Raw genomic sequence first — 23,429 nt, 5'->3', positions numbered from 1 at the left:
AACGCACAGCAGCGGTCAGGTCTGAATTACCCCCTAAATTGCAGTGTAAAAATAAAGCAGCCAGTATTTATCCTGCATAGAAACAAAATGACCCACCCAAATCTAACTCTCTCTGCACGTTACATCTGCCCCACCTGCAGTGCACATGGTGTTGCCCTATTGCTAACTTTTTTGGTTTGCTAACAACTCTGAATAACCTCCATGGAGTGGAATATTTAGTTCTCATATCGTGTAGGCACGATCTTCCTTCTGCTGTCATCCTCCGTTGCCTCTGTTTTTCTACAGAAACATCTGGGTACAGTAGATGGTTATTGCACACTTTGTATAATTCAGGGGCTTCTCTGTCGTGCTAGAGCAAATATTCTTTCCTTAACTACAAAGCCAAGATAATTGTTCCCAGACACAAGGCCAAGCCAACACTGGAGTGGACAAAGAAGAAACCGGTGAATGCCCAGTCACAGCCTTGATCCCAATCCAATTGAGAATCTATGGGACTGTTTGAAACTTTGTGGTTCAGAAGTGGCTCCCAAATAATGTGCAATTCTTTCAGTGCTTTATAATAACAATATCACATAGAATTTGTTATTTGGTAAGCTGTGAGAATTGGTCGAGGGCTTGAATACATTTATAAGGCAGCCCAGGCCTGTGCCATCTGATATCTATTTTAGCCTAATCGGATAAACTTATTGTTCTTACTTCTTGTAGCTTACTTGGCACACGACACGTGTAATAGTGCCCACAGCTTGGAAACTTCACCTTGGTCAGTAGAGCAGAAGCGTAATCATTCAGAGGAGATAGCAATAGAGGAACTCGTAGTCCACTGCTGGCTCTGATCTCATGATCTCGGGGAGGGGGGATTGTTGCTAGAAACTCAAATTAATAATTACCCCACCACGCTGTGGGGCTGATTCTGAGTTAGGTGCACTGAAAAGAAACAAGTAATTTTGCACCTGTAATAATCCTCTTTGCAATTTAAGGGGTGCAAACAGGGGGCCTAATTCAGACCTGATCGCAGCAGCAAATTTCTTAGCAGATGGGCAAAACCATGTGCACTGCGGGTGGGGCAGATATAACATGTGCAGAGAGAGTTAGATTTGTGTGGGTTATATTGTTTCTGTGCAGTGTAAACACTGGCTGCTTTATTTTTACACTGCAATTTAGATTTCAGCTAGAACTCAGCCCACCCAAATCTATCTCTCTCTGTACATGGTACATCTGCCCCACCTGCAGTGCACATGTCGTTTTTTGTAGTTAAAATGTAAATAGCGCTGCAAGTAATTTACAGGAAATATGAAAGTGATTAAGCCGCCACAGAGGAAATGCTCCTGGAGATACAGTAAGATGGAATACCCCAATTTGAAATCACAACCTGCGTGCGCTATTTAATGCAGCAAGAGATACAATGTATCTATTCCCATTTACATGCTGGTTTTACTCCACTCTGCTGTTGTAAATCTCAGTGCATAAATACATAACAGAGCAATACTTGTGTATAAGCGTCTTCGACTATGTAGTCATTCTGGCTGAAGCATACAGAATAAGCTGCTATTTATACTGAGCGTCTTAAGAGACATACGTGTATTCATTACAGCACAGTGTGATTGTAACACCAGCCACCAAGGAGCGTGATGGGCTGCATCCCAGGTGTATCAAGCAGAGTTATTAGATTTTATTAACTTACCAAACAAAGGTATATTACAGAGTTATCTAATGAGCAATAGAAGAACTGGATACCATGTAGCAATATCTTCCTGCAAAATAAAATCAGTTAATACCTTCCACTTACATTCTCCCACCCATCTGTTAACAATGTGTTTATTGTTCCAATGTCACAATCAATGGTTCCAACCATCACTTCATTTACAGTCAGTGCAAATATAGCAAACCTTTCATGCATGATCCATCAATAACTTATATTGGGAAACTTTCCCATTTTCCACACATTCCTGTTCTGCATGGTGACCTTAGGGCCTGGTTCATAGATGGACGCAATGACGTACGCAGTGCAGCGATTTTTGCCACTGCGCATGTGCCACGATAGTCTTGCGACGGCTGTCATAATGAGGATTAATTCGTAAAGTGAGTGACAGGCAGGAAGCATTTGTGTGAGAGGTAACGGGGGTGCGACCTTGTGACTGTGCAATCCCATACACAGTTAAAATAGCTGCGGCGTCTTACTTCTGACTTCTGACAGCCATGCTGAGCAACCATTGGGTTATTCCAAAGGTCGATGATCCACTGATGTGCATTCAATGGTTGCTTCTTCATACACAAACAATGGATCGGAGACACTGCCAGAACCAGGCAACCAGAATGCGAGCAGAGTAGTATGCAGTGCAGGCAGAGACACAGAAGTATCAGGTTGTTGCTTCCCGACCACAGGGAAGATAGGAGGGAGGAGAGCGCAGTAAGTGACCCAGGGATCCCAGATTCTCCTCCTCCCTGGGTGTTTAGGTCCTGTGTAACCTGTTATCTGATGAGAGCATTCCGGTGTAGACACACACAGAGAGTCCTCCTGAGTCATGTCCCAGTGTGTAAGTAGTACAGAGGCTGCTGCTATTCTTGCATGTGACAAATTATAGATTGTATTTTTCTATGTGTATTTTTAGGTTGTTTAAGTTGTCTTTGTTCCACTAGAGGAAAACTTTATAAAATAGCTGTCTCTCAATTAGGTGGAGCTATAAACAGTACCCAGCCATTTTTAATCTATTAGTCTAAATCTGCTATACACCATTGGTTTTTATTTAATATAGACAATCCATACCTCCCAACATGACCTATTCCAGAAGGGACAAAATGCTCTCTGCCTGGACTTCCCTCTTATTTTATGATTGCCATCACCTGTGTTGAAATACCTTTTTTTAACAATTAAATAGTTCAACACAGGTGACACAATTATATATTAAGAGGAAAGTCCAGGTAGAGAGCATTTTGTCCCTCTTGGAATGGATAATGTTGGGAGCTATGCACAATCTAACATACACCCCCCTTTCAGCAAGGTCCCCTGGTTTAAGTACTCCGGGGCCCCCCCAAGGCTTAATCCAACCCTGCAAGTCAACATTTCTCCTTTAAAGTTAATTCCAGACAAAATTCTGTTTAGCTGGAATTCCATAAAGTGGACATGGATGCAAACTCTATCCTATGTTTTAGTGCTCAACATGATCTATAAAAATTCTATCTATCTATCTATCTATCTATCTATCTATCTATCTATCTATCTATCTATCTATCTATCTGTCTGTCTGTCTGTCTGTCTGTCTGTCTGTCTGTCTGTCTGTCTGTCTGTCTGTCTGTCTACATACAGACATTATGGGCTATCTACATTGGGCTACCGCCAAATTGAATTTTCAGTTTTGAGTGGACTTGTTTTTGTTTCTTATACTTAGTAAGAGGTCTTTTTATGAACAACCCACAATGACTTTAAAACTATATTGCTGCTTACTACGGAAATACAAATTTGCATAGTGTTGGCACTGTATTTAGCAATCTGGGGCTCCTTTTGGAGCCCTGGCGAAAATATGCACCGGGTGTGGATTAAAAGGTAGACAGTATATAATAGACAGTCAGTAGGGTCAAAACACAGACAGTTAAATGGTCAACATGGATTAGTTCCCTAGTCCCCCTCCCTAGTGCCTACCCGTAACAGTCCCCTTCCCCAGCCTAAACCTTTGCCAAGTGCTTAACCCTGACCCTTCCCCCTAGTACCTAACCCTCCCCGCCAAGTGCCTAACCCTAACCATCCCTTCTGGCAGCCTAACCCCCCTCTCTGATTCCTAATCTTAACCCTCCCCTGGTGCCTAACCCTAACCGTCCCTTCCAGCAGCCTAACCCTACTCCTCCCCCAAGTGCCTCACCCTAGCCCTAAACATAACCCTAAACCTAGAAATCATGAAAACAGAAAAAAAAATCTGTCAACTGTATGCATATCCAATTTTTGACCATGTCAACCTTTTGACTCTGTCTACCTAAGTTCATGTCGGCCATTTAAATGTCAGTCGATTGACCTGATGTCGGCCTATTGACTATCTGTTTACTGTCTATCTTCCATCTGGATACCCCTCCACCTGGTGGGTACCAAGCAAAGACTTTCTGGCTCTTCATGTCCCCCATTGCTGGTTGCAGGAAACTGCCTCTTATTAAATTGTGAAGGCATTGCAGTCTCCTTAACAAGCTATAGCGATATGGTTGACTGCAAAAATACAGGAGCTGCAAGAGAAAAATTTAATTTCTTTGTGGTACCCCTGGTGATAAATTGGAGAAAGCAATGATAAAGCCTTTCTCCGTCAAAAAAGCCTGACAAAAGCTGTTACGACTACTTCATACTATAAGTACTGTAGACTCCTAACTCTCAAGTGAAACTCTGTATCTCTTAATCAACTAGGTGCTGGCACCGGCATCCCGACTTTCGAGATGCCAAACGCTTCCCGCTAACGCACAGCAAATGCGGCCCAAGCTCTCAGCAACAAATTCTAACTTATGCCACAACTTGGGGCAAAAACCTCTTATAGATTACAAAACCTTTAACAAAACATTTATTTTACTATATGTCAGATCAATACAGGAGTTAGATAATGAGAGGTGTCACAAATATTCCTTCCAATTTATATTTTTCATTCTTTATTATTGCTTTCATTCACCGAATTAAACGTTAAGTGAAAAGTTTTTAGTTGTTATTTAACCTATTTACCAACATAAATATATGCAGACATACACTTCATAATTAAACTAACTAGAAATAATATGATGTTAATTTATGATAATGAGCCATGAATAGAGGCAGATACTTATTTTAAATTGATCTATGTTGTGATAAATCACATTACAGGTGTTAGCAATTGACAAGTTATTATGAAGTTAGCTTTAATATGGTGCAGATCTTTATAATGTAGGTACAGTATTACACACTTATGTTCTGGATTTAGTCCACATCATTAACAGTGTATTATTACTTAATTAATTTGAAGGGATTTGGCACAGGGGTGGGTGGTAGGGATGGGGGGGATTTCTGTCATCCATATGGCAGCAACAAATTAATTACTATGTTTTAAATTATATTGTCAGTTACAGAATTAAAAATAAATAATTTAAAGATTCCATGGGGGAGATGACTCAAACCTTCAAAAGTGGTCAAGCGGAAAAGTTGCCAGTTAACTTCTAACTATGATTTATCAAGAACAGTTTATAAAATAATAGCTAGAAGATGATTGATTGATTGATTGATTGATTGTTTGAGTGACTTCATCACCTGTCCTCTTTAGAAGGTTGATACATCTCTCCTGTTATCACTCAAGTACTTCAAATTATATTTTTACCTCGTAAGGGTTTTCGATGCGAGTGGCTGCTGCTTTTTCTCACACCAAGTTCTGTCCTTAGGGGCAGATGTATTAAGCCTGGAGATGTGATAAAGCAGTGATAAGTGGAAGGTGATAACGCCCCAGCCAATCAGCTCCTAACTGTCATTTTACAAACCCGTATTGATTGGCTGGTGCGTTATCACCTTGCACTTATCACTTCTTTATCACTTCTCCTCCGGGCTTAATACATCTGCCCCTTAATCTGAGACCTTGGCGGGGATGTAATAAAGTCCAAGTTTGGCGGCCTGTGCGGGATGCCAGCCGAACTCAGACTTTTTTTTAAAGGGGCATTAATGTACAAGACTAAACCATGCCTTGTTCATGATTGCCCCTTTAAGAAAAGTCAGCTTGGCCGGCATCCCGAGTTCAGCCGGTGCCTCTAGTACACTGAGTGGCTTTTTGCTGATTCTGAATGCACATAAGATGCATAACTGGAAGAAAAATATGTTGTACGCTACTACTCTCAGCGTGTCAGTCGCGCTGGGCATCTTGCGGACACATCAGTAGCCACTGATAACCTTTCTTAATTGAGCCCCAGTAGGACAATCATCTATCTTTAGTTTTGCAGACAATAAAGGAATTCTATTCCCCGTAAGCACAATGCAAATGATGTACAAGCATGAGTAGACAGATGAGAGCGTTAGGAAAGCCAACTCATCACCTTAGCTCAGTGTGATAAGCAGCACTGGACAGGCTCTGCGAGGCTCTGCGAGGCATTGCTCCGCAGCGAGAGGTGGGACACACACATTCACAATTCATGAAGCAATTCGCCCGAGAGTTTGGTGCCAACTACAGTATGTGGATACAAATGTTTTATTCATTCATTCATGTCTTTGTTGTCAGTGTTGTATGTTTTTAATTAAAACTATTCTTATTTTCCAGAATGATTCCTGGGGAAAGCAGTACTCGTACGCACTCTTCAAAGCCATGAGCCATATGCTGTGCATTGGTTATGGGGCCCGGGCTCCCGTTAGCATGTCCGACCTCTGGATAACTATGTTGAGTATGATTGTTGGTGCCACGTGCTATGCCATGTTTGTGGGCCACGCTACAGCCTTAATCCAGTCCTTAGATTCTTCACGTCGACAATATCAAGAAAAGGTAACTTTTTTTATCTTCTCTCAAGTGTTACATTGTAAAGGCTAAATGTACGACAGTAACCAGGGGTAATTTTTATTTAGTTAGAAATGTTGCTAGTTTTCCTCAAATGATACTTTGCACGTGAGCTACCAAAGAAACTGCGAAATCTCTGTAGGCCACCTTAAGGTATTGCCTAACAAAGTGGCCCCAAAGTGTGCGCCATGGCACCGAGGGGGCACACTTGTGTGACATGTCGGTTATGCAAGGGTGTCACAGGTGGATGGACCGACAGCAAGTCATCTGGACAGGCTGCACGCTGCCACTCTAAACAGCCCGCGGCCATTTACTCGGCACAGCTGAGTTGTCATCACTCACTGATTGTCTCTGAGTTGTGCGGCCCCACCCACTCTCCAGCCTCACCCCCCACCCCATGTCTCGCAGCCTCGTCTTCCCCCCTGTGTCTCTCAGCCTCATCCCATCCCTGTGTCTCTGAGCTCTACCCCCACTGTGTCTCTCAGCTTCATGCCATCCCTTTGTCTCTCAGCCTCATCTCATCCCTGTGTCTCTCAAGCTCATCCCTTCCCTGTGTCTCTCAGCTTCATCCCCTCACCTCACTGTGTCTCTCAACCTCATCCCATCCCGGTGTTTCTGAGGTGTACCTCCCCACTGTGTCTCTCAGCTTCATCCCATTCCTGTGTCTCTCAGCTTCATCCCATCACGTGTCTCTCAGCTCTATCCCCCCACTGTGTCTCTCAGCCTCATCCCAACTCTGTGTCTCTCAGCCTTATCCCATTGCTGTGTCTCTCAGCTCTACCCCCCCACTGTGTGTCTCTCAGCCTCATCCCATTCCTATGTCTCTCAGCTCTACCCCCCCCACTGTGTCTCCCAGCCTCATCCCACCCCTGTGTCTCTCAACCTCATCCCTTCCCTGTGTCTCTCAGCTCTACCCCACCCCTCACTGTGTCTCTCAGCCTCATCCCTGTGTCTACCTCCCCACTGTGTCCCTCAGCTTCATTCCAACCCTGTTTCTCTCAGCCTCATCCCATCCCCATGTCTCTCAGCTTACACCCCCTCAATGTGTCTCTCAGCCTCATCCCATCCCTGTGTCCCTGAAGCCAACCCCCCCCCACACTGTGTCTCTCAGCCTCATCCCATCCCTGTGTCTCTCAGCCTCATCCCATCCCTGTGTCTCTCAGCTCTACCCCCCACTGTGTCTCTCAGTTTCACCCCATCCCTGTGGCTCTCAACCTCATCCCATCCCTGTGTCTCTAAGCCTCATCCTATCCCTGTGTCTCTGAGGTCTACCTCCCCACTTCGTCTCTCAGCTTCATCCCATCCCTGTGTGTCTCAGCCTCATCCCATCCCTGTGTCTCTCAGCTCAACCCCCCCCCCCCCCCCACTGTGTCTCTTCACCTCATCCCATCCCTGTGTCTCTCAGCCTCACTCCTGTGTCTCTTACAGGGCTCTCCAGCACATTCCCCTGTGTCTTCTCAGCCCCTTGCCTTCATCCGCATGTCTGCATTTCCTGCCCCCATCCCTGTGTCTCTCCAGCTCCACGCGGTGAGATATTTTCTTACGATTTTGACTATATAGTCAAAACTGTAAGGAAAGTTAGTGCAGATCGCAAGGTGAAAGTCACATTGCGATCCCGATGCGATGCCGATGCGCGGTCCCGCGCGGTCGGCATCGCAAGCCTAGATAGACTGTGCATGCAAGTAAATTTTAACTATCTTGTAGAAAAGATAGTCAAAATTGACACTTAGCCAAAATCGCATATAGGTGGTCATTCCGAGTTGATCGCTCGCTAGCTAGTTTTAGCAGCCGTGCAAACGCTATGCCGCCGCCCACTTGCGAGTGTATTTTAGCTTAGCAGAAGTACGAACGCCTGTGCAGCCGAGCTCTGCAAAAACAGTTTGTGCAGCTTCAGAGTAGCTCTGAACCTACTCAGCGCTTGCGATCACTTCAGCCTATTTCTGTCCGGATTTGACGTCATACACCCGCCCAGCAAACGCCCAGCCATGCCTGCGTTTTTTCAGACACGCCTGCGATTTTGCAAACACTCCCTGAAAATGGTCAGTTGACACCCAGAAACGCCCCCTTCCTCTCAATCTTCTTGCGGCCGCCAGTGCCTAGGAGTTCTGCGAAAAAAAACTGACGGTGAGGTAAATCTGTAAGATTTTGACTATATAGTCAAAATATTAAGGAAAGCTAGTGCATATCTCAAGGTGTTAGGCAGCTTGCGATACAGATTCGATCCTGATGCGCGCTCCCGTGGGGTCGGTATCGTAAGGCTAGACAGACTGTGCAGGCAAGTCAATCTTGACGATCTAGTGTACTACCTAGTACAAAGTATAGTCAAAATTGGCACTTAGTCAAAATCGTACATAGGGGGTGATTCAGACCTGATCACACGCAGGCGTTTTTTTGCAGTACTGCGATCAGGTAATTTCTGCCTACAAGGGGAGGGGGTAGTAGCTGTGCAGAGGTGCGATCGCATGTGCAGAGACCTGCACAAACAAAAGTTTGTGCAGTCTCTGCACAGCTCAGGACTTACTCAGCCACTGCGATGATCCGGCCAGGAGCTAACGTCAGGAATCCTCCCTCCAAACGGCTGGGCACGCTTGCGTTTTTCCGGACACTCCCTACAAATGGTGTCAATCTTTGTTAAATCCGTCGCTGTCCGGCGATCTCCGTCACTGGCGGCCGACGCGCCTGTGCATTACGGAGCATACGCATGCGCAGTTCAGACCCGATCACAGCGCTGCAAAAAAAGCTAGCGTACGATTGGGTCTGAATGACCCCCTTAGACAAAATCTCAAGCACAGTCAAAATCTGTGCTATCTGGGTTCTGGGGGAGTTCAAGGGAAATCGCATAGTCAAAATCGTGGATAGCAAGGATCTCACCAGGGCCCTCATTCCGAGTTGTTCGCTCGTTGCCGAGTTTCGCTATATTGCGATTAGTCGCTTACTGCGCATGCGCAAGGTTCGCAGAGCGCATGCGCTTAGTTATTTCTCTATCGTCCTAAGTGGATGCTGGGGTTCCTGAAAGGACCATGGGGAATAGCGGCTCCGCAGGAGACAGGGCACAAAAAAGTAAAGCTTTACTAGGTCAGGTGGTGTGCACTGGCCCCTCCCCCTATGACCCCCCTCCAGACTCCAGTTAGATTTTGTGCCCGAACGAGAAGGGTGCAATCTAGGTGGCTCTCCTAAAGAGCTGTTTAGAGAAAGTTTAGTTTAGGTTTTTTTTCTTTACAGTGAGTCCTGCTGGCAACAGGATCACTGCAACGTGGGACTTAGGGGGAAAGTAGTAAACTCACCTGCATGCAGAGTGGATTTGCTGCTTGGCTACTGGACACCATTAGCTCCAGAGGGATCGAACACAGGCCCAGCCGTGGAGTCCGGTCCCGGAGCCGCGCCGCCGACCCCCTTGCAGATGCTGAAGCATGAAGAGGTCCGGAAACCGGCGGCTGAAGACTCCTCAGTCTTCATAAGGTAGCGCACAGCACTGCAGCTGTGCGCCATTTTCCTCTCAGCACACTTCACTGGGCAGTCACTGAGGGTGCAGAGCGCTGGGGGGGGGCGCTCTGAGAGGCAAATATAAACCTTATACAAGGCTAAAAATACCTCACATATAGCCCATAGGGGCTATATGGAGATATTTAACCCCTGCCTGACTGGAAAAATAGCGGGAGAAGAACCCGCCGAAAAAGGGGCGGGGCCTATCTCCTCAGCACACGGCGCCATTTTCTGTCACAGCTCCGCTGGTCAGAACGGCTCCCAGGTCTCTCCCCTGCACTGCACTACAGAAACAGGGTAAAACAGAGAGGGGGGGCACATTAATGGCTATATATATATATATTAAAGCAGCTATAAGGGAGCACTTAATATAAGGATATCCCTTGTATATATAGCGCTTTGTGGTGTGTGCTGGCAGACTCTCCCTCTGTCTCCCCAAAAGGGCTAGTGGGTCCTGTCTTCATTAGAGCATTCCCTGTGAGTTTGCGGTGTGTGTCGGTACGTGGTGTCGACATGTATGAGGACGATATTGGTGTGGAGGCGGAGCAATTGCCAAATATGCAGATGTCACCCCCCAGGGGGTCGACACCAGAATGGATGCCTTTATTTGTGGAATTACGTGATGGTTTATCTTCCCTTAAACAGTCAGTTGAGGACATGAGGCGGCCGGACAATCAATTAATGCCTGTCCAGGCGCCTCAAACACCGTCAGGGGCTGTAAAACGCCCTTTGCCTCAGTCGGTCGACACAGACCCAGACACGGGCACTGATTCCAGTGACGACGGTAGAAATTCAAACGTATTTTCCAGTAGGGCCACACGTTATATGATTTTGGCAATGAAGGAGACGTTACATTTAGCTGATACTACAGATACCGTAAAACAGGGTATTATGTATGGTGTGAAAAAACTACAAACAGTTTTTCCTGAATCAGAAGAATTAAATGACGTGTGTGATGAAGCGTGGGTTGCTCCTGATAAAAAGTTGATAATTTCAAAAAAGTTATTGGCATTATACCCTTTCCCGCCAGAGGTTAGGGCGCGCTGGGAAACACCCCCTAAGGTGGACAAGGCGCTCACACGCTTATCCAAACAAGTGGCGTTACCCTCTCCTGAGACGGCCGCACTTAAGGATCCATCAGATAGAAAGATGGAAGTTATTCAAAAGAATATATACACACATGCAGGTGTTATACTACGACCAGCTATAGCAACTGCCTGGATGTGCAGTGCTGGAGTAGTTTGGTCAGAATCCCTGATTGAAAATATTGATACCCTAGATAGGGACAATGTTTTACTGTCGTTAGAACAAATAAAGGATGCATTTATCTATATGCGCGATGCACAGAGGGATATTTGCACACTGGCATCTCGGGTGAGTGCTATGTCCATTTCAGCCAGAAGAGCCTTATGGACACGACAGTGGAGAAAGGCACCGACCTTTCAACCGCAGCCTTTTCGCTCCTACAAAAATAAGAGAGCAAAGGGCTTGTCGTACCTGCCACGAGGCAGAGGAAGAGGGAAGAGACACCAACAGGCAGCTCCTTCCCAGGAACAGAAGCCCTCCCCGGCTCCTGCAAAAACCTCAGCATGACGCTGGGGCCTCTCAAGCGGACTCGGGGACAGTGGGGGGCCGTCTCAAAAATTACAGCGCGCAGTGGGCTCACTCGCAGGTAGACCCCTGGATCCTGCAGATAATATCTCAGGGGTACAGGTTGGAATTAGAGACGGATCCTCCTCATCGTTTCCTGAAGTCTGCCTTACCAACCGTCTCTTCCGAAAGGGAGAGGGTGTTGGAAGCCATTCACAAGCTGTACGCTCAGCAGGTGATAGTCAAAGTACCCCTATTACAACAAGGAAAGGGGTATTATTCCACTCTATTTGTGGTACCGAAGCCGGATGGCTCGGTAAGGCCTATTCTAAATCTGAAGTCCTTGAACCTCTACATAAAAAAGTTCAAGTTCAAGATGGAGTCACTCAGAGCAGTGATAGCGAACCTGGAAGAAGGGGACTTTATGGTATCCTTGGACATCAAGGATGCGTATCTACACGTTCCGATTTACCCCGCACACCAGGGGTACCTCAGGTTCATTGTTCAAAACTGTCACTATCAGTTTCAGACGCTGCCGTTCGGATTGTCCACGGCGCCTCGGGTCTTTACCAAGGTAATGGCCGAGATGATGATTCTTCTTCGAAGAAAAGGCGTATTAGTTATCCCATACTTGGACGATCTCCTAATAAGGGCAAGGTCCAGAGAACAGCTGGAGACAGCTTTAGCACTATCTCAAGAGGTGCTAAGACAACACGGGTGGATTCTGAATATTCCAAAATCCCATTTAATCCCGACAACTCGTCTGCTGTTCCTAGGAATGATTCTGGACACGGTTCAGAAAAAGGTTTTCCTTCCAGAGGAAAAAGCCAAGGAGTTATCCGATCTGGTCAGGAACCTCCTAAAACCAGGAAAAGTGTCAGTACATCAATGCACAAGAGTCCTGGGAAAAATGGTGGCTTCTTACGAAGCAATTCCATTCGGCAGATTCCATGCAGGAATATTCCAAAGGGATCTGTTGGACAAATGGTCAGGGTCGCATCTGCAGATGCACCTGCGAATAACCCTGTCACCAAAGACAAGGGTGTCACTTCTGTGGTGGTTGCAGAAGGCTCACCTATTAGAAGGCCGCAGATTCGGCATTCAGGATTGGATCCTGGTGACCACGGACGCCAGCCTGAGAGGCTGGGGAGCAGTCACACAAGGAAGAAACTTCCAGGGAGTATGGACGAGTCTGGAAAAGTCTCTTCACATAAACATTCTGGAACTAAGAGCAATCTACAATGCTCTAAGCCAGGCGGAACTTCTCCTGCAAGGAAAGCCGGTGTTGATTCAGTCGGACAACATCACGGCGGTCGCCCATGTAAACAGGCAGGGCGGCACAAGAAGCAGGAGTGCAATGGCAGAAGCTGCCAAGATTTTTCGCTGGGCGGAGAATCACGTGATAGCACTGTCAGCAGTGTTCATCCCGGGCGTGGACAACTGGGAAGCAGACTTCCTCAGCAGACACGATCTTCATCCGGGAGAGTGGGGTCTACATCCAGAAGTCTTCAACATGTTAATAGACCGTTGGGAAAGACCAATTGTAGACATGATGGCGTCTCGCCTCAACAAGAAACTGGACAAATATTGCGCCAGGTCAAGAGATCCACAGGCAATAGCTGTGGACGCACTGGTAACTCCTTGGGTGTACCAGTCAGTGTATGTGTTTCCTCCTCTGCCGCTCATACCAAAGGTATTGAAGATCATACGGCAAAGAAGAGTAAGAACAATACTAGTGGTTCCGGATTGGCCGAGAAGGACTTGGTATCCGGAACTTCAAGAGATGCTCACGGACGAACCGTGGCCTCTACCTCTGAGAAGGGACCTGCTACAGCAGGGTCCCTGTCTTTTTCAAGACTTACCGCGGCTGCGTTTGACGGCATGGCGGTTGAACGCCAGATCCTAAAAGGGAAAGGCATTCCAGAAGAAGTCATTCCTACCTTGATTAAGGCACGGAAGGAAGTCACCGTGAAACATTATCACCGCATTTGGCGAAAATATGTAGCGTGGTGCGAGGATCGGAGGGTTCCGACGGAGGAATTCCAACTGGGTCGTTTCCTACATTTCCTGCAATCAGGATTATCTATGGGTCTCAAATTGGGATCCATTAAGGTTCAAATTTCGGCCCTGTCAATATTCTTCCAAAAAGAATTGGCCTCTGTCCCTGAGGTCCAGACTTTTGTCAAGGGAGTACTGCATATACAGCCTCCTGTGGTGCCTCCGGTGGCACCGTGGGATCTAAATGTAGTTTTAGATTTCCTCAAATCCCATTGGTTTGAACCATTGAAAAAGGTGGATTTGAAATATCTCACATTGAAAGTGACTATGTTACTAGCCCTGGCCTCTGCCAGGAGAGTATCTGAATTGGCGGCTTTATCTTATAAAAGTCCTTATCTAATCTTCCATTCGGATAGGGCAGAACTGCGGACTCGTCCGCATTTTCTCCCTAAAGTGGTATCAGCATTTCATCTGAACCAACCTATTGTGGTGCCTGCGGCCACTAGCGACTTGGAGGACTCCAAGTTGTTGGACGTTGTCAGAGCCTTAAAAATATACATTGCAAGGACGGCTGGAGTCAGAAAATCTGACTCGCTGTTTATATTGTATGCACCCAACAAGTTGGGCGCACCTGCTTCTAAGCAGTCGATTGCTCGTTGGATTTGTAACACAATTCAACTTGCACATTCTGTGGCAGGCCTGCCACAGCCTAAAACTGTAAAAGCCCACTCCACAAGGAAGGTGGGCTCATCTTGGGCGGCTGCCCGAGGGGTCTCGGCATTACAACTCTGCCGAGCAGCTACGTGGTCGGGGGAGAACACGTTTGTAAAATTTTACAAATTTGATACCCTGGCAAAGGAGGACCTGGAGTTCTCTCATTCGGTGCTGCAGAGTCATCCGCACTCTCCCGCCCGTTTGGGAGCTTTGGTATAATCCCCATGGTCCTTTCAGGAACCCCAGCATCCACTTAGGACGATAGAGAAAATAAGAATTTACTTACCGATAATTCTATTTCTCGGAGTCCGTAGTGGATGCTGGGCGCCCATCCCAAGTGCGGATTATCTGCAATACTTGTACATAGTTATTGTTAACTAATTCGGGTTATTGTTAAGGAGCCATCTTTAAGAGGCCCTTTCTGTTGTCATACTGTTAACTGGGTTTGGATCACAAGTTGTACGGTGTGATTGGTGTGGCTGGTATGAGTCTTACCCGGGATTCAAAATGCCTCCCTTATTGTGTATGCTCGTCCGGGCACAGTACCTAACTGGAGTCTGGAGGGGGGTCATAGGGGGAGGGGCCAGTGCACACCACCTGACCTAGTAAAGCTTTACTTTTTTGTGCCCTGTCTCCTGCGGAGCCGCTATTCCCCATGGTCCTTTCAGGAACCCCAGCATCCACTACGGACTCCGAGAAATAGAATTATCGGTAAGTAAATTCTTATTTTTACACAAAAGTTAGGTATTTTACTCACGGCATAACGAGGATTTTTCATCGTTCTGGTGATCGGAGTGTGATTGACAGGAAGTGGGTGTTTCTGGGCGGAAACTGGCCGTTTTATGGGTGTGTGTGAAAAAACGCTACCGTTTCTGGGAAAAACGCAAGAGTGGCTGGAGAAACGGGGGAGTGTCTGGGCGAACGCTGGGTGTGTTTGTGACGTCAAACCAGGAACGAAACTGACTGAACTGATCGCAATGTAGGAGTAAGTCTGGAGCTACTCAGAAACTGCTAAGAAATTTCTATTCGCAATTTTGAGAATCTTTCGTTCGCAATTCTGCTAAGCTAAGATTCACTCCCAGTAGGCGGCAGCTTAGCGTGTGCAAAGCTGCTAAAAGCAGCTAGCGAGCGAACAACTCGGAATGAGGGCCTATGTGTACACACCTTGAGGGGTATATTTACTAAAGTGTGAGTTTTTTTAGAAGTAGCGATATTGCCCATAGCAACCAATCAGATTCCTCTTAACATTTATCTAGCTGCTTGTAGAAGATAATAGCTAGAATCTGATTGGTTGCTATGGCCAACATCTCAACTTCTAAAAAAACTCACACCTTAGTAAATACCCCTCAGGGTGCCATTAAGTGAAAACATTTGTAATACACTGGCTTACCAAACTGATATTGAAACATACATGTATTGATATTGGGGGTCATTCCGAGTTGTTCGCTCGTTGCCGATTTTCGCTATGCTGCGATGTGTTGCAAAATGTGCATGCTCAAGGCACGCAGGGCGCATGCGCTTAGTTATTTAACTAAAAAGTTAGTAGATTTGCTGTGGTTTCTGCGGCGCTTTTCAGTCGCACTGCTGATCGGTGAATGATTGACAGAAAGGGGCGTTTCTGGGTGGTTACTGAGCGTTTTCCGGGAGTGTGCTAAAAAACGCAGGCGTGTCAGGGAAAAACGCGGGAGTGTCTGGAGAAACGGGGGAGTGGCTGGCCGAACGCAGGGAGTGTTTGTGAAGTCAAACCAGGAACTAAACGGACTGAGCTGATCGCAATCTAGGAGTAGGTCTGGAGTTACTCAGAAACTGCAAAGAATTATTTAGTAGCAGTTCTGCTAATCTTTCGTTCGCTATTCTGCTAAACTAGGATACACTCCAAGAGGGCGGCGGCCTAGCGTGTGCAATGCTGCTAAAAGCAGCTAGCAAGCGAACAACTCGGAATGAGGGCCATTGTTAGGACTTAGATCTAAAATAGTAATCAGAATTAAAAAAGCACAAAAAATATGCAAACATAAAAAGACAAGCACACACTAGGGTATCCGGACTCTAGGCCGACACCCATTAAGTCAACACCCATTGGTCAATAGTGAATAGGTCGACATGAACACGGTTGACATGCAAAAAGGTCGACATGTTTTTCACTTTTTTTGAACTTTTTCATACTTTACGATCCACGTGGACTACAATTGGGAACTGCAACCTGTGTCGAATGCAGCAAGGCACCTTGCCTGAAGTGCGAGCCATGCAAGGGGACACAGTGCACTAATTGGGGTTGCCGTCACTTTCCGAAGAGAACGACACCAAAAAAACATGAAAAACCCATGTCAACCTTTTTTTCATGTCGACTTTGTTCATGTCGACCTAATGGCAGTGTCGACCTAGCGACTGTCGCCCAATAGGTGTCAACCTAATGGGTGCCGACCTAGACACTGTCTACCCTGAGTCCCATACCCCACACTAGACTAGATGATGTCACATAGTATATCCATACCTCCCAACTTTGAAGGGGGAGGAAAAGGGACCCCTGTGCGGCAAAGCCGCGCTTGGGCCAAAAAAGGGGCGTGGCTTGCTGTGGGAGGAGCGTGGCATCTGCCGAGTGGGCATGGCCGAGCGCCAACGGACCTGTTTTCGGCATTTTGGGGGCGTGCCCAGCGCTCCCCGAGCAGCTGGGCAGCCCCCTGCTCCCCTCCCACCACTGAATAGATGCGGCATCTATTCAATGATCACCGGGGTGATCACAGCCTCCCCCAACTGCCCCCCCGCCCACGGGACACTGTGACCCGCGGGAGGAACAGCAGGACAGTGTCCGAATAGCGGGACTGTCCCACTGAAATCGGGACAGTTGGGAGGTATGGTATATCTACTGTATGCATCAGTGTTGCTTCTTTGCAGGGGCCTGGTACAGTATATACTGTGCTGAGTCCACCAGTTAGTAATACTTTTTCTCATATGTCCTAGAGGATGCTGGGGACTCCAAAAGGACCATGGGGTATAGACGGGATCCGCAGGAGACATGGGCACACTATAAGACTTTGAATGGGTGTGAACTGGCTCCTCCCTCTATGCCCCTCCTCCAGACCTCAGTTAGACTTTGTGCCCAGAGGTGACTGGACACACACTAGGGGAGCTCTACAGAGTTTCTCTAAAAGACTTTATGTTAGGTTTTTTATTTTCAGGGAGACCTGCTGGCTACAGGCTCCCTGCATCGTGGGAGTGAGGGGAGAGAAGCAGAGCTACTTCCTCTTAGTTCAAGGGCCCTGCTTCTTAGGCTACTGGACACCATTAGCTCCAGAGGGTTCGATCACTTGGTTCGCCTAGCTGCTTGTTCCCGGAGCCGCGCCGTCACCCCCCTCACAGAAGCCAGAAGAAAGAAGCCGGGTGAGTATGTGAAGAACCGAAGACTTCAGGATCGGAGAAGACTTCAGTAGCGGAGGTAACTCGCAGCGGTCACGCTGCGCTCCATGCTCCCTCACACCAACGGCACTCTCAGGGTGCAGGGCGCTGGGGGGGGAGCGCCCTGGGCAGCAAGTTACTAGAAGTTATTAATACCGCCGCTACATGAGGGCAGATTCTCTCCCTGGGCACCGTTACGATACCCCTGCCAGACATTGCAGCGGCCATGCCGCGCGCCTTGGCTCCCACGCGCCGACGGTCGTTAAGAGGGTGCAGGGCGCTAGGGAGGGAGCGCCCTGGGCAGCAGTATTTATATATATATATATATATATATATATATATATATATACTGATCCAATTCAGCCGGCACTCCACGCTGTAGTCACAACTGGTCCTGGTGCCTAGTGCAAAACAATCCATATATCCATACAAGAAAAGCACGGCACTCCAAGGACTCTTCTGCAAGCACCTTTAATAACGGTGTGTTAGCTCAACATGTTTCAGGGCATCAGCCCTTTCGTCAGGATACACCAATATACAAACAGACAGACACACACAAAACATTTATATACCTGATACCGAGTCCTGTCTCCTGCTGGCGTCCGCGTCCTCAGCTGCTGCAGCATTGGTGTATCCTGACGAAAGGGCTGATGCCCTGAAACATGTTGAGCTAACACACCGTTATTAAAGGTGCTTGCAGAAGAGTCCTTGGAGTGCCGTGCTTTTCTTGTATGGATATATATATATATATATATATATATATATATAATTTGGGGGTGACAGTGCATCTATACAGTGTCTCAACACTGTATAGAGACCCCGTTGACATACAGGAATGTATATTTTTTGTGGGCTGGAGCGCGCCGGGAGGGGGCGGAGCTTAGCCTTCTTTGCAAGAGACAGCGCCATTTTATGCTTGTCCCCGCCAAAAGTATGAGGGGGCACTAGGTTAGTGCTATTTAAAGTAAAATAGCACTATATTTGCACAAATGGGCTTGTATGCTGTGGGTTATGACTATATGTTTATACCTGTGTGTTCCCTGTCGGGTACCCACTATAATTTAGTCGACATAGGTCGATAGGTGAGTGCTCTGTCGGTTATACAGATCACAGTCGACTTCGCCGACTTTTCTGTGTGTTCCCTGTCAGATATACCCTCTGGAAGTCACTTGTGTCGATAAAAAACACCTATGAGGTACACTGTCGGCATCGCTGGAACCTGTTTGGTATTTGATACAGTAGATACTGAGTCAACAGGTCGGTAGGGGTGTGCTTGTTAAAAGAAAGCAAGGTATGGGAGACACAGTAGTTTGTGGGTGACCCTGTCGGCACCAACCGTTATTACCGGGGTGATTTACTTATTCCTGTATGTATATTTTTATGTATAGGTGTGGTACGGTTCCGTGGGCCTGTAGCTCGTGCACAGCCGTGGTAGTATTTGTGAGGGAGCGATATTAAAATTATATGTATACTTTCCTCGGACCCCTCGGGGTCGCAAGAATGTTATTTTACCTGGTTACTACTCCCTGCTGTCGACGAATACTAGGTTTTCTGTCGACTATAATGTTTCCTGGTAGATCCTCAACTGGGGCAGTTCAGTACATGATCATACACATTCAGAACACATTAATGTCACTGGGGACCAGAAGGCTGCGGACAATCCGCTTATATGTATGTTCTATATATATATAGAGATATGTGTATAATTGTGTATTACGTTTTATATATTCATATTCGGATTTATACTGAATGCTGAAGTAATAGTATTCCTTCTCATGTGCTGCTCGCTCTGTTGATAAAGCTCTAGGTCGGCCGTGACGAGTTGGTCTCAGATCCTCGCAAGGAGTACGAATGTTTATTCTTTTCCCGTTGTGGATAGAATACGGTGAAAGTCAACTCCTGGTCGACGCGGAGCCCTGGCGTAGAGGATCATACACAGGAAGCTAAGTGATATTTTATTTCTGTACTTTGGATTTATTTGCAGTGCATGCACATGGGGGAGTGTTATATTCGGATAGGCATCCGATAGAATTACCCTAAAGAGAGTGGGTAGGGTGTCTTCTGTGGATCCTACTCTATAACATTGTAGCAGGTTGCCGCGTGACGGCAGGAGGTGTGGCCGGGGAAATGCTGAGGTTGCCTTCGAAAGATACTGGTGGGACGGTATAATGCTGTTTGGGGATGACTCAGTTCAGTCGATCTCGGCGGATACCACTGGTAGATCTGGCTTCGGAAGTTAGACTCCTTCACAACGGTTGGTGACGCATTCTTTTGTGGGATGCAGTCGTTTTAACCGGTTCGATACCGCTCGATTTTCCTTTTCTGTGCAGGCAATGGAAGGTGAAAAGGTAAGAGTTCTGCAGCCTGGTTAGGTTCGCAGAAGCGGATGTCCTTTTTTGTTTCTACCACATCCATCGCATGTCGCTGAGTCTATCTGGCTAGAGCCTTCTCCGGTGGGAACTTGTCTACTACTTTTCAGTCGGCTTGGGAATAGACTAGGACCTGTGAGTTAATTATTGAATCCTAAGGGGGACATTCTGTCGTTACAGGTGTTTCCCCTCACTGATTTTTTCTAATAGATTTTGCCGTTCCCCTCTGGAAAGGGCGGTAGTACGCGACGCCATACCTGAGGTGTGTCAGGTTCAGGGCATGGTCCTGCTCTCCCTGGTTTAAAAAAAAAAAAAGAATAGAGGTTGAATGCGTTGTTCTCCGCATCCAGTTTACCTGGGTAAATATCCAGGATTGTCTTTGCTATTTCACCAGAGTGATGGTAGTACGACCATTGTTTAGCTGTACTGGGACACTCTCCTGTTTAAGGTGAGGTCAAGAAGACACGAGTAGTGCAAGCCGTTGTTTTCTCTCTGACTGTTCTTCACCACATGGGAAGACTGTTACTCCCAACGTCGCTGACGTCGGAGGTGGGTATCAGGGTAGAAACGAAGCGGTTGAAGTTCTCTGTGTTCCTGTAGAAAGAGGTCTGAGGATCCGGAGTCGGATCAGATTTGCAGTGACAATCCATCACTAGGTTTCGTAGATGAAGAAGATGGGTGCGGCCTAAGAGGCATTTTTCGGTGAGCAGGTCAACTGCCAGAGTGGTTTTCACGGGGTCACTTAGAAATGTGGTCCGGGTCTCACCTGCACATACGCCGGAATATATTCTTAATAGCCAGGATATTGCTCCTGTGGTGTCTGCTCAGTTCTCACCTCCTAGAGGGACGAAGGTTCAGAATCCAGGATGAGATCCTGGTGTCCATGCATACAGATCTCCGAGACTGAGAAGCAGTCCTTGCGAGGGAAGTATTTCCAGAGAGAAAGGTCAAGATGGCAAGCTTGTCTGTGATAAGCTTTCTTGAGTTAAGAGCTATTTTCAATGAAATATGCTTCGTGATCTGCCATGTTAATTCTGTCGGACGACTTGACGGCAGTGGTGTAAGTAAGCCGCTAGGGCGGAACAAGGAGCAAAGCGGCAATGGCAGAAGCCGAAAGAGTTTGCCACTGGGCAGAAAGATTGGTAAACGCTATATTAGCAGTCTTCGTTCTGGATGTGAACGACGGAGAAATAGATTCCTCTGCAGACGCGATCTCCATCCGGGAGAAATACGGTCGTCATCGAGAAGTTTTCACTGAAGTGACAAGTCTTTGAGGAGTGCCTCAAGTGGACATGTTGGCGTTTCGCCTCAACGAGAGATCTCAGGGATATTGTTCCGGGTCAGGGGACACTCAAGCTATAGCAGTGGATGTCCTCGGGACACCTTGGGTGTTTTTGTCGGTCTATGTGTCCCCTCCGTTTTCACTCTTCGGATGGTGATAAACGTAAGGAGTACAAAGGTTCAGGCGACCCGCATTGTTCCGGTCTAACCAAGGAGGGCTTGGTATCCAGTGCTTCAAGATTTATTCATAGAAGATCCATGGCTTTTCCTCTACGTGAGGAACTGTTACAGCAAGATCCGGGCGTGTATCCAGACTTACCGCGGCTGTGTTTGACGGCGTGGCGGTTGAACGCCATATCCTAGCCAGATAGGGTATTCCCAGTGAAGTCATTTTCACACTTCTTCAGGCTAGAAAAGAAGTAACGGAAAAGCCTTACCACCATGTTTGGAGAAAATATGTGTCTTGGTGTGAATCCAAGAAGGCTATTACGGAAGGCTTTGAGCAGGGTCGTTCTTCTCCATTTTTTGCAAGCAGGTGTGGGTGCAGGCCTAAAGTTAGGCTCCATTTAAGTGCGGTTTTGGCCTTATACATTTTCTTTCAAGAAGGAATTGACAACCTTTCCGGAAGTTCGGACCTTCGTGAAAGGAGTACTGCACATCCGACTTCCATTTGTGCCCCCATTGGCACCGTGGGACCTTGACGCGGTGTTGCGTTTTCTTGTGTCACACTGATTGGAACCGTTGTGAAAGGTTGTGTTAAAATTTCTCTCTTGGAAAGTGGTCATGCTATTGGCTTTGGCGTCCGCAAGGCGGGTGTCGGAAGTTGTGGCTTTGTCTCACAAGAGCCCTGTTTGATCTTCCATGTGGATAGAGAGGAACTGAGAACTCGAATAATAGTTTTGCCAAACGTGGTTTCTGGGTTTCGCAGAAATCAGCCTATTTTGATGCCAGTGGTTACTTAGGCATTAGCTGATTCAAAGTCTCTCGATGTAGTCAGGGTTTTGAATATTTAGGTCGCCAATTTGGCACAGATTGGGGAAACAGAGGCTCTGTTTGTCCGGTATACTTCCAGCATGATTGGGGCGCCTGCGTCTATGCAGTCTGTTACATGCTGGATCTGTGATATGGTTCAGTGTGCTTGTTCTACGGCTGGATTGCCGGAGCAGGTGGAGACCCATTCTACTAGGAAGATGGGCTCTTCTTGGGCGGATGCCCGAGGAGTCTCGGCGGTTCAACTTTGCCGAGCGGTTGCTTGGTCGGGTTCAAACACGTTTGCTAAGCTCTACAAGTTTGATACCCTGGCTGATGGGGACCTCATGTTTGCTCAATCGGTGCTGCAGAGTCGTCCGCACTCTCCCGCCCGGTCTGGAGCTTTGGTATAAACCCCATGGTCCTTTTGGAGTCCCCAGCATCCTTTAGGACGTATGAGAAAATAGGATTTTAGTACCTACCGGTAAATCCTTTTCTCTTAGTCCGTAGAGGATGCTGGGCGCCCATCCCAGTGCGTACTGTGTCTGCAGTTATTGGTTATGGTTACACTTTTGTGGTGTTTCTTTTCTGTCAGGCTGTTGCTGACGTTGTTCATGCCATGGCATGCGGTTTCTCATTATTGGTTGTGTTGACACACAGGTTGTGTTACATATTCTTTCAGCATGTGGCTGTGTATTGTTCATGCCGTTGGCTGGTATTCTATTGAATGCCACGTTCTGCGGTATGTTCGTGGTATGAGCTGGTACGACACTCAACGTGTTTAAACAATAAATTCTTTCCTCGAAATATCCGTCTCCCGGGGCACAGTTTTCTACCTGAGGTCTGGAAGAGGGGCATAGAGGGAGGAGCCAGTTCACACCCATTCAAAGTCTTATAGTGTGCCCATGTCTCCTGCGGATCCCGTCTATACCCCATGGTCCTTTTGGAGTCCCCAGCATCCTCTACGGACTAAGAGAAAAGGATTTACCGGTAGGTACTAAAATCCTATTTGTTCAGCTGTACGTTGAAGCTTTGTTGGAGAGCTAAACAAACTAAGCCGGTTCCTCAGTGTATGTGGTCAATGGAAAGATAATCTGGACTACTATGAAAATCAGGAACTGTACAGGGACTGTAGGGGACAAGAGGCAGTATGCTGCATATTTGT

At 47.0% G+C, this 23,429-nt stretch overlaps 1 protein-coding gene across 1 annotated transcript in view; it reads left to right on the top strand.

Moving 5' to 3' along the window:
• Positions 1-23,429, top strand: part of HCN1 (hyperpolarization activated cyclic nucleotide gated potassium channel 1) — a 707,178-nt gene that overhangs the window by 492,581 nt on the left and 191,168 nt on the right. Inside the window, exon 4 of the mRNA XM_063961843.1 lies at positions 6,237-6,455. Within this exon, the coding sequence (XP_063817913.1) occupies positions 6,237-6,455 (219 nt within the window). The remainder of the gene's footprint in view (positions 1-6,236; positions 6,456-23,429) is intronic.

Source organism: Pseudophryne corroboree, chromosome 1 (genome assembly GCF_028390025.1).
Source record: "Pseudophryne corroboree isolate aPseCor3 chromosome 1, aPseCor3.hap2, whole genome shotgun sequence".
NCBI lineage: Eukaryota > Metazoa > Chordata > Amphibia > Anura > Myobatrachidae > Pseudophryne > Pseudophryne corroboree.
Note: the sequence above shows the minus strand (reverse complement) of the source record. Positions and strands in the feature narration are given on the sequence as shown.